This window comes from Panicum virgatum, chromosome 2N (genome assembly GCF_016808335.1).
Source record: "Panicum virgatum strain AP13 chromosome 2N, P.virgatum_v5, whole genome shotgun sequence".
Classification (NCBI taxonomy): domain Eukaryota; kingdom Viridiplantae; phylum Streptophyta; class Magnoliopsida; order Poales; family Poaceae; genus Panicum; species Panicum virgatum.
In genome coordinates, this window is record NC_053146.1 from 69,197,449 (window position 1) to 69,209,321 (window position 11,873).

Below are 11,873 nucleotides of genomic sequence, written 5' to 3' on the forward strand. Positions count from 1 at the left end.
GTTATTCTGATATAACCCCCCTCCGTGGGTGTGGTTGGACTTGCTGAGTACGTTGTACTCACCCCATTCTTACTTTTTACAGAAGAAGACCCAGACTTCGTACCAGGCGACGCCGAGTAGGGTTATCGTTCTACACCCAACCTTGCCTGTGGAACCGACCCTGTTCGAGATGCTTTCGCTAGCGCAGTACTCTGAGCCCGAGCTAGATCCCATGTGGGTCGCGGTCTGGTGTTATGTCGTAGCTTGGTTACTTATTATTATTATTATTATCTGTATCGAGTGTCCTCCTCGGAGGTTTGTACGGTAATGAACCATCTGATGTAATAAATGTGCCATCAGCCTCCTGGGACTGATGTTTGTATCACATTTAAGTCTTCTCTTATGAGGGGACGCTTCAACGGGCCATCGGTCCAGACCAAAAATACCACTTGTTGTTTCACCCGGTACTAATATGAGCATCGGTACCGGGTGCAACGGCCAGCTGGTACTTTTGATCTAGACCAGTATCCAGGAGAGCCTTTAGCACCGGGTCATAGAACAACCCGGTACCAATGATTAAGAATTGGCACCGGTTTGTGTCAGAACCCGGAACTAATGAAAGAGATACCTTTTAGTACCGGGTGATAGCACACACCGGTACTAAAAGTCGAGTTTCAGTACCGGTGGAAACCACCACCCGGTACCAATGGTGCGCGGCCTCTCCGTTCAGATATTTCTAAGTTTTTGGACGTCCTCTCTCTACTCTACCGTTCTCATTTTTCTTCCTCTCATCTCTCTACCTTATCCTTTCCTTTGGAGCGCTAGGGAGCGCAAGCCGCCGCTGCGATGAGCGCCGGCCGCCGCTGCGGGGCGCGCAGGAGCTGCAGCTCCGCTAGCATTTCCAGCGAGCCCGCAGCCACACAGCCTTCAGGGTCGTAGCAGTCTAGCAGAGCAGAGCGCGCCGTGTCCATTGCCGTCGCCGGACGCGGGCCTGCCTGCTCATCCCCTCCTGCGGCTCCTAGCGCTCCCGCCTCGCCACCGCCGCCCGTGCGGCTCCCTCGCCTCGTCGGCTGCCGTGGGCAGGGGGCGGCTCCGGGTGCGCATGGCGAGGACGGAGTCCACCGGCGTCGCCGTCGGCTTCCACGCGCCGCAGTTCGAGGTATGTCCGTCTCGGTCATGTTCTTGAGAAGGTCTTGGCTGTGAGATTTGAGCCTGACGCTGGTGTGCTTGGCTGCTCCCCTGTCGTTGTGGTGGGCGTGCAGCTCCCGGAGCCGCTGACCGGGAATCTCTGGATGTTGGATGATTTCGAGGGCAACCCGGCGCTGCTGGTCAGGCACAGCAGCTCGCCGCCGGAGTTCTTCTCCAGCCCCGTCGTGGATAATGGTAAGTGCGTGCCATTTGCTATACTGCTGTTTCTGGGGTGGGGGATTTCTGGTGGAGCTTTGGTTGTCTGTTCGATTCGTGTGGTCCCGGTTCTGATTGGGTTCTCTGGTGCTGTGTGCCCGTGGTCGGGGCGCAGCAAGATGCTGCTGAAGCTGACGATCCTGCGGATCAAGCTGCTGTGGAACCGGCGGGAGCTGCAGCTCCGCCAGATGCGGAGGGACATCGCCAAGCTCCTCGAGGCGGGGCGGGAGGCCACTGCCGGCCACCGCTGCGGGAGACGGATTTGGGTGATTTTTTCCTTCTTTTTTGAAACTTTTCTGAAATAGGGATGGTATGGATTGTATCGATCTTGTAAATGATTTGTGGGATCTATAAATTTTGTATCGATCGATTCAGTATTTGTGTTTGATTCTTCAAATGATTTGTGGGATCTGTAAATTTTGTATCGATGGATTCAGTATTTTGTGGTTGATTCAGAACTATCTGTGAGGGGTGCGAGTGTAACGGGAGAAGATGCGAGCGTAACGGGGAGCGTAACGGGAGGGGTGCGAGCGATGCGAGCGGAACGAGCGTGGGGGCTATTGGTACCGGTTGGTTGCTAACCAACCGGTAGCAAAGGGTACTGATTGTCCTTTCTCTAGTGGTGGTGGCAGCCTCTTTGGTACCGGTTGGTCTTTCCAACCGGTACCAATGGAAGCCTAAGGCACCGGTTGAAAAACCCGGTGTCTTAAGGGCAGGCCATTGGTCGCAGTTGCGGGACACCGGTTGGAAAACCGGTTCCTTTGGCTCTTCTCAGCCGGTGCTGAAGGCCTGTTTTCTAGTAGTGTACGGAAGTAGCGTTTGAGCAGTTTCAGAAACACAGGATGGTTTGTTCTTCTGGAACATGAGAAATCTTAATTCTTCTGCAACATGAAAAATCTTAGGCCCCGTTTAGTTCTAAAATTTTTTTCTACAGTATCCATCACATCAAATCTTCGAACACATACATGGAGCATTAAATGTAGTTGAAAAATAACTAATTATACAGTTTACCTGTAAATGACGACACGTACCTTTTAAGCTTCATTAATCTATGATTAGACATTAATTGTCAAATAACAACGAAATTGCTACAGTACCAAAACCCAAAAAATTTCATGAACTAAACACAGCCTCAATTCTTCTCGATAGTACTTAGGACCACCATGTCCGTCGGTTTAGCGGGCTATCACACATCTACACAACATGATGCATCGAGGAGGTTGGCGATAACTTGGAGATGAGATGATCCGACTGATTAGCGCTTAATAATTTGAATGAGAAGTTAGTAAACCAGAACGCCATGACGATTCTCGCCGCCATCGTTGAAACCTCGTCTTATATAGCCTCATGTCATGTGCATGCTGACGAAGGTCGGTGATTGTTTCGACGGTGCAGAGCTTGCGCACGTTCGGTGGTTTTGGGCAGCAGCAGTTTCCGAACTAACCACGTTTTGGACACCATTGGTATTAGTGTCACTGGACAGGCCATATGTTCTGAACTTCGAAGATTCTTTGCCCTAGCTAATCATGGTGCACAAGTTTTTTTTTTTGAGGGCGTGCACAAGGTTGTTGTTAGGAATCACATCGATCGTACTAAAAAAAAAAGAAGGATTAGGTTCTGGAAGCTCGCCAATGTGCTGAGAGATTCTTCCTCACCAACTATTCCAATTGACATTTTGTTCTCTCTTGGACGATTCGTGAGATTGAGACGCCTATATATTTCTCTGTTCGGTTCCGGCTTCTCTGAACTGAAGACGTGTTGTTGAGGGACATCGTCGATCAGCTGCGGTGCGCCATGACAACAAAGGTGAGTTAAGTTGTGGCTTAACTTGCCATGTTAAAGATTTTTTTTCTTGAAACAAATTGATATTGCATTGTAGTGCAACATTTCTTAGGCTTTTGGTTTCTTCATTCTGCCTTGTTTAACTACCAGCAGGATTCTATCTTGATCATTGAAGTGGACCTCCAATGCGAGAAATGTTACAAGAAGATTCAGAAAGTCCTCTGCAAACTCCAACGTACGTAATTGGAGGACATCTCGGTCCTGCAACCAGGTTTTATCTCACGAAACCGCGCGCGCTATGTGAAGTGAAGCCACCTCATTTTGTCCTTTCGACCTGCTTGCAGCGAAGGAGAACATCAGGAAGATTGATTTCGACAACACGAAGAACAGGGTCACCATCTCGGGCCCCTTCGACGCAGAAAAACTGTCCATGAAGCTGAGGTGCAAGGCCTGCGGGGTGATCAAGGACATCAAGCCTCCAGAGGAGAAGAAGCCCGAGGCAAAGAAGCCGGAGGAGAAGAAACCGGAAGAGAAGAAACCTGCTGCCGAGGAAAAGAAGAAGCCGGAGGAGAAGAAACCAGAAGAAAAGAAGAAGCCGGAAGAGAAGAAACCTGCCGAGGAAAAGAAGAAGGGTGATGACGAGAAGGCGAAATCGCCATCGACGGCGGTGAACCTGCAGTTGACGAACATATGCGGCATGTGCTACCCGTGGCCGTGCAGGGAGCCAGCGCACTGGGGGGGCATCCACCACCCGCAGCACGTGATGCCTCAGTGGCCGCCGTGGGGAGGGATGGCGCCGGTTCAGCCCCCTCAGAAATGGGCGCCGATGTGCTGCCCGGGGCCGTCGCTGTGCAGAGGGTGCAACGGGTGCAAGATCGTGCAGGAGACCAAGTTGAGCTACGAAGAGTACCCGTCCAGTTTGTGTGCCATCATGTGATTTTGCTTGCAGTTAGTTTTCCTGATTTGTTTGTTTATCCATGATCAATATATACCAGCATGCATTATGTGCAAAAAGAAAAAGACAGTATTTTCTTTCCGAATAAACTATAGCAGACAAGCTATTTGACTGTTGTTGTGGTGGTTTCTTGTTGGCCCATATTATTGTAGAGTCGACTCAGTACAGTAGTAGTAGAATAATAAATGGGCCCAAATAGAGAGATGGGCTAGTCGACGCGGAATAATAGGCCGAAATACAGAGATGGGTTGACGCCGATGAGAAAATACATTGTGGGCACATGCAGAGATCCATCCGATGGTCGCATATGCCTCCCGGATAGCATAGCACAGCAGGGATCGATCACTCTCGTTTTCCGGCCGGCCGTAGTGATCTATGATGTAGCTGTACGTGCAGGTGCACGTATATATACTACTATACGTGCGTGACCACGCAAAACAAAAAGGCCGGCCGCCGACCGGATCGGACCGGACCACAGTTTGGTGTGGCGCAGGCATCTATCAGATAGATCGGTGTGCCGCCGCGCGCTGACACGAGCATGCAGCGAGCTGACGTGCAAGTATAACCATGTATCTTGATTGCATATATACATCATGCCCGCGGCATTGATTGCATATACCCTCGTTCTTCTTCCACAAATTTGTAGGAGGGGACTTCATGGGATTTCCCCCCTCCAGACCCACCGCTGGATCCGCCCCTGCGTACAAGATACTAATACTTATCGTCCGTAGCAATATAGGCAAATAATTTTCTAGTAATTCTAAGAGTTGCACGGTCGGTCCTATACTTTCACTGACGCCATTATCCCTATGCATCCTCTCTCTGTGCTGCGCTTCGATACCTCACGTGCCAACAACTAACATGGGACGCCGAAATGCTACGGCCTTTTCTCGTTCGCCACAGCGCAACAAAAGAAAAAGAAAAAGAAAAAAAAACAATGCTTTGGCTTGGCCATGCAAAAACGACAAGATCGAGTCCTGTTTACTGCTACGCTGCATGCGTTGCAGACTTGCAGTTGCAATTGCATGTGGATCTGTTCAAAAGTTACGGCTCCGGTAGTTGTTGGCAAATCGTCTTGTAGCAGCATGTCATGTGCAGCGCGCAAGCAAGCTAGCAGCAGGAAAACGCATCAGATCTCACCGTGCCTTCCTTGCAGGCGCATCGGCATTCAACAAACCAACCAGACTGGCTTCAGCAATCAGCACCGCCGATACTGTGGCGTCTGTGCATGACCGACTGCGTGCATCGTGCTTCTTCTACTCCTATATGCGCAAGGGAAAGCAGGCAAGAAGAACAGGAAGTCTTGAAAGATGTCGGAGCTCTGCAGTGGACGGGGAAAGGGACACTAACTAGGGTTAGGCACCGCTGCAAAGCTACCTAGGAGCACGTAGGTCATAGTAATAGGCCCGTGTTACATTCTGTTTTTCCTGCAGTTGATCATCAGTAGCCAGCCTTCCTTCCCGGAGGAAAAGCAGAGTTGCTCGCATCAGTCTTGAGAAAGCGCCATGCGCTTTCCGCCACCGGGCATTAACAATTAACAAACGGAGCCACACACTCCCGGCCATCAAATCCCCAGCGAGGAGAGGAGCGGAGAGAGCGACGCACACTCACCCAGCAAGCAGAGAGCATAATAGTAATCTGCTGCCACCGATTACTCAGCCAAGCTCAGCTCGCTAATCGCGTGACCACCAGGTACTAGTACTACTAGAAGCTGACCGCTCTGGAGATGGTTTTCAGGAAATAATTGTGGCGGTATCTTCTTTTTCAGTGCTGGATCGAGCTACCGGTCGTGTTCAGATCCATCTCGCTCTCATCTTGAGATGGGGATACCTCACCGGAGTACGTACATCGCACTAGCAGCCTGGCATCCCCAAAAGCATTGTCATGTCCCCCGGCCCCAGAAAAGCACCAAAACTATACCCAGCACCAATCATCTTTCTTTTCCAACATTCCGTTGCGTTTCTAAGAGCAGCAACTACTACTGTAACCAGGTATTCTTGCCGCAGTGAGAAAAAAAAAGGTTGGGAGACTTATTTTCGCATAAGAATTTGTAGGGGGATGAATTAGCAGGCACCGGCAAACCACAGAGGCAGAGGGAAAATTTATTTCCATATCTTTCACTTTCTTTCCTTTAATTTGTATGTATAACAATAACACTGTCACTACAGCAGATTCATTCGACAGAAGCAAAAGTTAAAAAAAACGAAAAGGAAAAAGAAACATCTTTTCTTTTGTAGTGAGCTGCATCTGCTGAAAGAAGAGGGGACCATCCATGAACAACCCCCCACCCAGCCAACAACGCTGACACCTCTCCTTCCTATATTGACAAACAGCTTGGTTCTAGTTCGGCATCAGCAGACTGCGGACGGTGGTGGTCCTTCAATCACACACCTACACTGCACTCGTTTGTTTCTCCATCTTGTGACATCTTTTTACATCATACAATACACACACTGGACCAACCTCCTCCAAGCCAAAGCCTGTCACATCTGCGCACTGCCTTGCATGGCTGTTTGCATACAGGCAAACAAACAAGGTAGAGTTACCTATCTTCATGTGGTTGGTAAGCATCACACCTAGTGCTGTCAAGTGTAGTATGAACTAGTGGCTGTTGTAGCAGTAGCATATCATGGAGCTACTAGGTCAGGTCCTACTGTGCTAGTAATACATCAACTGGATACTGGAAACTGGTGGTGGTAACAGTAAGTACACTAATGGTAGTAATTAGTAGTAATGCAGATGGTAATGTGGACAGGAGAGCACTAATCTGTTGCTGCTAGCTGCTTCCCAGCTTGTGGGCGGCCATGGCTGGCATCTTCTCCTACTTGTGGTTTGTTTCATAAAGTCTATCAACTCATGAAAGTGAAAAGGAAAAAAAAGGGAACTGAACTAACACTATGCTGCAACTTCTCCATTCTTTTTCCTATACTCCACTATCTTCTTTCTTTGCTTCTAGTAAGTATTCCTGCAGGATCAACGGCAGAATGGCAAAACGAAAGTAAGAACACCATCATTCCACATCTGAAAAGCATATCATTTTGGAAGCATGGTGCTCAGTGCGTGAGAGCCACGGGCTTTCGCAAAAGGAAGACGATCAAGTGCTTACTATGATTAGCCAGTAGTATCATACTCCCTCCCATTGAGGACAACTTTACATCCCGATCGCGCCGCGATCGGAGGACAGCCTGCAACAGATTGCATGGTGCACTCCAAGCATTCAGAAAATCATGGCGCCCAGACAGAATCGCACAAAATTGCGATAAAACATTACATTGCATACCTGGACATGGGGAAGAAGTATGGCTTTGGCGAAGGTATGTCCAGGGCAGAGGGCCTGAGATGGGCAGTCAGGCCACCATTGTTGATGCCGGCGAAGGAGGCGGTGCTGCGCCCGGGAGAGGCCGCCGCTGCGATCTCCGACTCCGTGGGTGTGAAAGGATCATGAGCAAATGCTGCGGCTGACTTGGTCGGCGACGCGAAAGGGCTGTCCGGCAGGTTATGCTCCGCGCTGCGGGGAGAACAAATGAACACCACAATGTCATGTGTTAAAAAAAGTGTGCCCAAAGATGAGTTGGTGAAATGTTGCTTCTCTGCGCTGCTGGATGAAAGCAAAATGTGAGGGACGCAACAAATGATGGTGATAATGACTTGTTTAGCGTTAATTTCACCTTTGGTCACTGTCTGCGTTCGGGCTCGCCTCGCCGCTAGATTCCTCCTTATCGCCTCCGTTGACCGCCCGCCTCTGGGGAAGAAGGAAGCTGCTGCCCTTGCCTTGATCGACTGCTGAAATTGGGGTATCCGGTAAAAGTTTAGTTCAGCGCGGCGAATATCACCAGCAGCTCACTCAACCTGCCCTTGTGGGCATGGCATCATGCCGACAAGTAAAAGCAAGCAAAATGGCGCTCTTGCCGTACCGGAATCAGGCGGCGAATCGACGGTTGGGGAGGCGACAGCCCGGGTGGGACTGAAGGGCATGCCGATGGGGCTCGGCGAAGAGCGTGGCTTGAGGTCTAGCAGCTGCAAGCCCATCAGGCGCCGGGTCTGGAGCTCCATGGCCTGCTGCAGCTCGGCTGCCTGCTGCTCCTCCAGCTTCCTCCTCAGCAGCATCTCGTTGGCGCTGTTGGAGTGCTGCAGCATCCTCGCACCTGACAGCATGCATTGCATCCATCATCATACTCAATAATTCGAGCACCAAATATGAACATCGGAGCTGATGTTGAAATGGCTTACCGAGCTGGTGCAGATCCAAGGAGTCTTTGGCGTCTAACCCGTTGGAGAAATCCAGCCTCTCACCTTGCAGCTGCTGCTTCCTGCAGAGCAACAGCAGAGTAGCAACTAATTGGTCACGGTGTGGTAGAGCGAAAAGCCAACGCCGCCGTCGCTGCTGCAGTTGCAGGAAGCACAAGGCAAATGGCAAGGAGCTAGCGCGGCTTGCCTGTACTTGTCGGGGACCTTGCCCTTCTCCTTGTAGGGCTTCACGAGGACGCGCGCGTCGCAGATGAAGTGCGGGTTGCCCTTGGCCAGGATCAGCTTCACCGTCTCCGGGTAGACGAAGGTGACGAACCCGAACATGCGCTTCTGCTGGTACGGGATGCGCACGTCGTGGACGGGGCCGTAGATGCTGCAGGAAGGAGATCAGATCGCCGGAGCATGATTAGCTGCGTGCCCCCTCCCCTGCCAGAGCAGAGCAGAGGATCGAGGTGTACCTGAAGTAGTTGGAGACGTCCTCTTCGCGGAACGTGCTGTCCGCCGGGAAGGTGAGGTAAATCTGCCGCGAGCCGGGGTTCATCATGCTCGCCAAGTCGGTGCGCGGCCGCCCCATCAACTTGTGGTGCGCCTCGTCGCCCCCCAGCATCAGCGCTGCGGCGGCCGCTGCAGCTGCCGCCCTGCAAGAATCGGAGAGCCAGCCAGGGTGAGTCCGGGCGAGCGTGGACAGAGTAGAGTGACTGGGGGATGGCTACTGGCAAGAACGGTGCCGCACCTCTGGTTCTCGTTCTGCTGCTGCAAGAGCAAGCTCAGGCACTTGCTGGCCACCGAGGGGGAGCCAGGGAGCGAGCCGGTTGGGGAGTAGGGGAAGGCGCCGGCACCAAGGCGCTGGGACTTGGAGCGGAGTAGGAGGATGTCCTGGCACTGCTGCTCCATGGTGGCGCCGGCGTCGTCGCCGTGCACGAAGCGGCAAGCGCTGCCGTTCTTGCAGTACCCGCGGGCGTAGTACAGGCACGGCTTCAAGCCGAAGCCGTCGGCCCCGCCGAGGCAGAGCTCGCTCACCGACGAGCTGCGCCGGTGCCCGGGACCGCCGCTGGCCCACCCGAGGCTCCCGTACGGGAAGAAGCCGCCGTCACCGGCGCCGGGGCTTCGGCGCTCGGTGCCGTCGAACAGGGGCAGCTGGTGCCCGGCCCCCGCGCCCGCGTCGTTGAGGAACGCGAGCTGCTCCTGCATCTGGAGCTCGTCGAGGAGCGGGTCCCCGGCGGGCGCGGCGAAGAACGGCGACGGCGGGCCGTTCCCGTTCGCCGGGCTCGTCAGTTCCTCCCCGACGCCGGCCATCTCCTCCGCCGCGCCATTGCTGACGCTGTTGCTCCGTGAGAACACGGGCGGCGGCGCCCACGACGAGGGCGACGACACCGAGAGCGGCGAGGGCGCGGTGCCGGCGGCGGCACCGCAGCGGCCGGAGTTCTGGCGCGAAAGCAGGAACGGCGAGTGCGCGGCGGCGGCGGCGGAGGTGGGCGTGGCCGGGAGCAGGCCGAGGTCCTTGCGCGCCTTGGCCATGACGGTCTGGAGCAGCGCCTCCGGGCCGAAGGCGAGGCGTATCATCTCCTTCTCGCCGTGGTCCTGGATGAGCAGGAAGCCCATGATCTTGGTGGCGTGGTCCGGGTCGAGCGCCTGGATCCGCGAGAACACCACCTTGGTGGCCTCGTAGGCGTCCATGGCCAGCGGCTCCTCGATCGACTGCAGCGGACGGAAGCAAGCAATCACAGCACGAGAGCTACTTCTCTCCCCCTCGTGTTGGGTGCTGGAGCTCAAGAAAGCAGCTTCACTTCACTAGGTGCGGCGCCAGTGAGGCAGTGAGCGGCTGCTCCATTTCCCCAAGCCCAGAGGTGGCGGCGGCGGGCAAGCTATGCTATAGTATACTTGCTATTGCTACTCTACCGGGGACGGGGAGAAGGAGCGGGGCCTAGTGCGCACCTCGCGCTGCATCGCCATCTCTCTATCTATCTATAAGCTCGCTCCTTTCTCACTGTGCTGGGCTCGAGCTTTCTCGCGGGCGGGATGGAGGGGCCGGCCGCGGAGGGGACGAGGGACCGGGCGATGCGAATTCCGATTCTCCCAGGGTGGTTTGCGGATATTTGACGGAATTTGGTCTGGCCTTGGCTTTTCGGAGCATTTCCTTTAATTTTTAGTTTTGGTTTTTCGGAGTGGATAGATCTAGATCTCCGTGGCCCCCACCCAGCATCTGTCACCGTGTTGGCTACTTGGCTTGGCCCCTTTCTTTTCTGCCTTGTTTTTTCTTTTCACTCTTCCTCGGTCGATGCTGCTCTGATGGTTCCTCGGCGATCTCCATATCCATTACCAGCACATGATCCATACTGTACTTCGAAAAATACAGTTTCTTCGAGACTTTCTTTTTCTACTACTAGCGAGGTGGCCCGCGCTCTATTAGCGCGCATAGTTAGTTTTTTATTTAATGTTTTTAAAAAAATTTACATTGACAGAAGAGATGTATTTTATAATTTATTTACCTTCTGTTTGCTCTTGTTGAATACTACCTGCAGCTTTGCATAGCAGTTCATATCAATCATCAAATTTATCTCAATGACATGTGGGGCTCGCATGAGTTAATGACATGTGGGTAAAAATAGTATATATGTCTGTCGGGTGGTAAACCCAGCCGGGTGGCAGAATGCACCCGACTAAGCCCTAATAGAGAATGAACTCGGGGGTAGCTAAGATTAGTCCGATCTAGATGCAAGAACAAGATGAACACAAAAGGTTTAGAGTGATTCGGGCCGCCGGAGCGTAATACCCTACATCCACTGTGTGTTGTATTGCTTGTCCTCACAAGAGATTGCTCGAGAGTGGTTCGAGCTGGTGAGCTGAGAGTGTGAGGGAGAGAGTTTGAGTCAATTTGTCCTGAGACTAGCGTGTGCTCCCCTTTCATAGTCAAAGGGAGGCGCGTACATAGCCGTTGGTACCCGACAGGTGGGCCCAATGTGGATGTATTTAAATAACATATCGCCTAGCACTATTATGGTGCTACGACTGAGGAAGATCTTATTCCGGGATTTCGCTGCCTCGTCCGCATGGATGTACTGACCGACGCTGATCCTCCGACCGGCGTGGTCTTGCCCTGTCATGTTGGTGCGGCGCTTGCAGCTATCCGGATAGGCTGCGCCACGCATGCTGTTCATGCCGCGTAACTTGCGGCGTAGGCGGCATGATGGAAAGGGCTGTGCCGTCGTATCCATTTAATGCGGCAGACTAACGTACACCGCGTGCGCGGTGCCTGCAGCTGCACTGTGCACCTTGGTAATATACGACCAATAGTGGAGTCTGGCAAAGGCTGCCCCGTGCTCTGCGGCGGCAGGACACGCCTCAGCCTCCCGCATTAAATGCGGTGGGTGGGCGAGTCTTCCGGCGGAAGACTCGTGCCCGTGCCTGCGGACACGTGGCAGCTCCGGACCCCTCCTAGGTGAAATGTTGGTTCCCCGCACGCCGGGGGGTCCGGATGGCATGGGGTCCGGGGACCCCCAGCTAT

At 53.1% G+C, this 11,873-nt stretch overlaps 3 protein-coding genes across 4 annotated transcripts; 2 read left to right on the forward strand and 1 right to left on the reverse strand.

Annotated features, from left to right (window-relative positions):
- Window positions 1–969: 969 nt before the first annotated feature.
- LOC120659048 lies at window positions 970–1,807 on the forward strand. The gene is made up of 2 exons (XM_039937120.1): window positions 970–1,138; window positions 1,242–1,807. Exons 1-2 carry the CDS (start codon window positions 1,082–1,084, stop codon window positions 1,686–1,688), a joined length of 504 nt encoding a protein of 167 aa, XP_039793054.1. The 5' UTR covers window positions 970–1,081; the 3' UTR covers window positions 1,689–1,807.
- A 1,179-nt stretch (window positions 1,808–2,986) lies between these two features.
- Window positions 2,987–4,179, forward strand: LOC120659049 (protein PYRICULARIA ORYZAE RESISTANCE 21-like). The gene is made up of 3 exons (XM_039937121.1): window positions 2,987–3,189; window positions 3,319–3,400; window positions 3,510–4,179. Exons 1-3 carry the CDS (start codon window positions 3,178–3,180, stop codon window positions 4,100–4,102), a joined length of 687 nt encoding a protein of 228 aa, XP_039793055.1. The 5' UTR covers window positions 2,987–3,177; the 3' UTR covers window positions 4,103–4,179.
- Window positions 4,180–6,208: 2,029 nt separating this feature from the next.
- On the reverse strand, window positions 6,209–10,362 carry LOC120662193 (zinc finger CCCH domain-containing protein 53-like). Of its 2 annotated transcripts, none has more exons than XM_039941316.1 (9): window positions 9,102–10,362; window positions 8,827–9,006; window positions 8,556–8,741; window positions 8,351–8,430; window positions 8,035–8,265; window positions 7,789–7,903; window positions 7,401–7,628; window positions 7,227–7,305; window positions 6,209–7,085 (listed from the first exon to the last, which is right to left on the reverse strand). In XM_039941316.1, the coding sequence occupies exons 1-8, from the start codon at window positions 10,043–10,045 to the stop codon at window positions 7,272–7,274; spliced, it is 1,998 nt and encodes a 665-aa protein (XP_039797250.1). In that variant the 5' UTR covers window positions 10,046–10,362; the 3' UTR covers window positions 6,209–7,085; window positions 7,227–7,271. The 2 variants fall into 2 exon arrangements, with proteins under 2 accessions (XP_039797250.1, XP_039797251.1); XM_039941317.1 differs by having other exon boundaries at window positions 6,213–7,085; window positions 7,789–7,900; window positions 9,102–10,359.
- Between the last annotated feature and the right edge of the window lie 1,511 nt (window positions 10,363–11,873).

Excerpts from the sequence above, each read along its gene's own strand:
- LOC120659048 (XM_039937120.1), top strand. The coding sequence starts at position 1,082 with ATGGCGAGGACGGAGTCCACCGGCGTCGCCGTCGGCTTCCACGCGCCG. Across the intron at positions 1,139-1,241 it reads TCCACGCGCCGCAGTTCGAG|CTCCCGGAGCCGCTGACCGG; the intron begins GTATGTCCGTCT and ends GTGGGCGTGCAG.
- LOC120659049 (XM_039937121.1), top strand. Across the intron at positions 3,401-3,509 it reads AGTCCTCTGCAAACTCCAAC|CGAAGGAGAACATCAGGAAG; the intron begins GTACGTAATTGG and ends ACCTGCTTGCAG.
- LOC120662193 (XM_039941316.1), bottom strand. The coding sequence starts at position 10,045 with ATGGACGCCTACGAGGCCACCAAGGTGGTGTTCTCGCGGATCCAGGCG. Across the intron at positions 8,266-8,350 it reads CTTGGATCTGCACCAGCTCG|GTGCGAGGATGCTGCAGCAC; the intron begins GTAAGCCATTTC and ends GCATGCTGTCAG. Across the intron at positions 7,629-7,788 it reads AACGCAGACAGTGACCAAAG|CGCGGAGCATAACCTGCCGG; the intron begins GTGAAATTAACG and ends TTCTCCCCGCAG.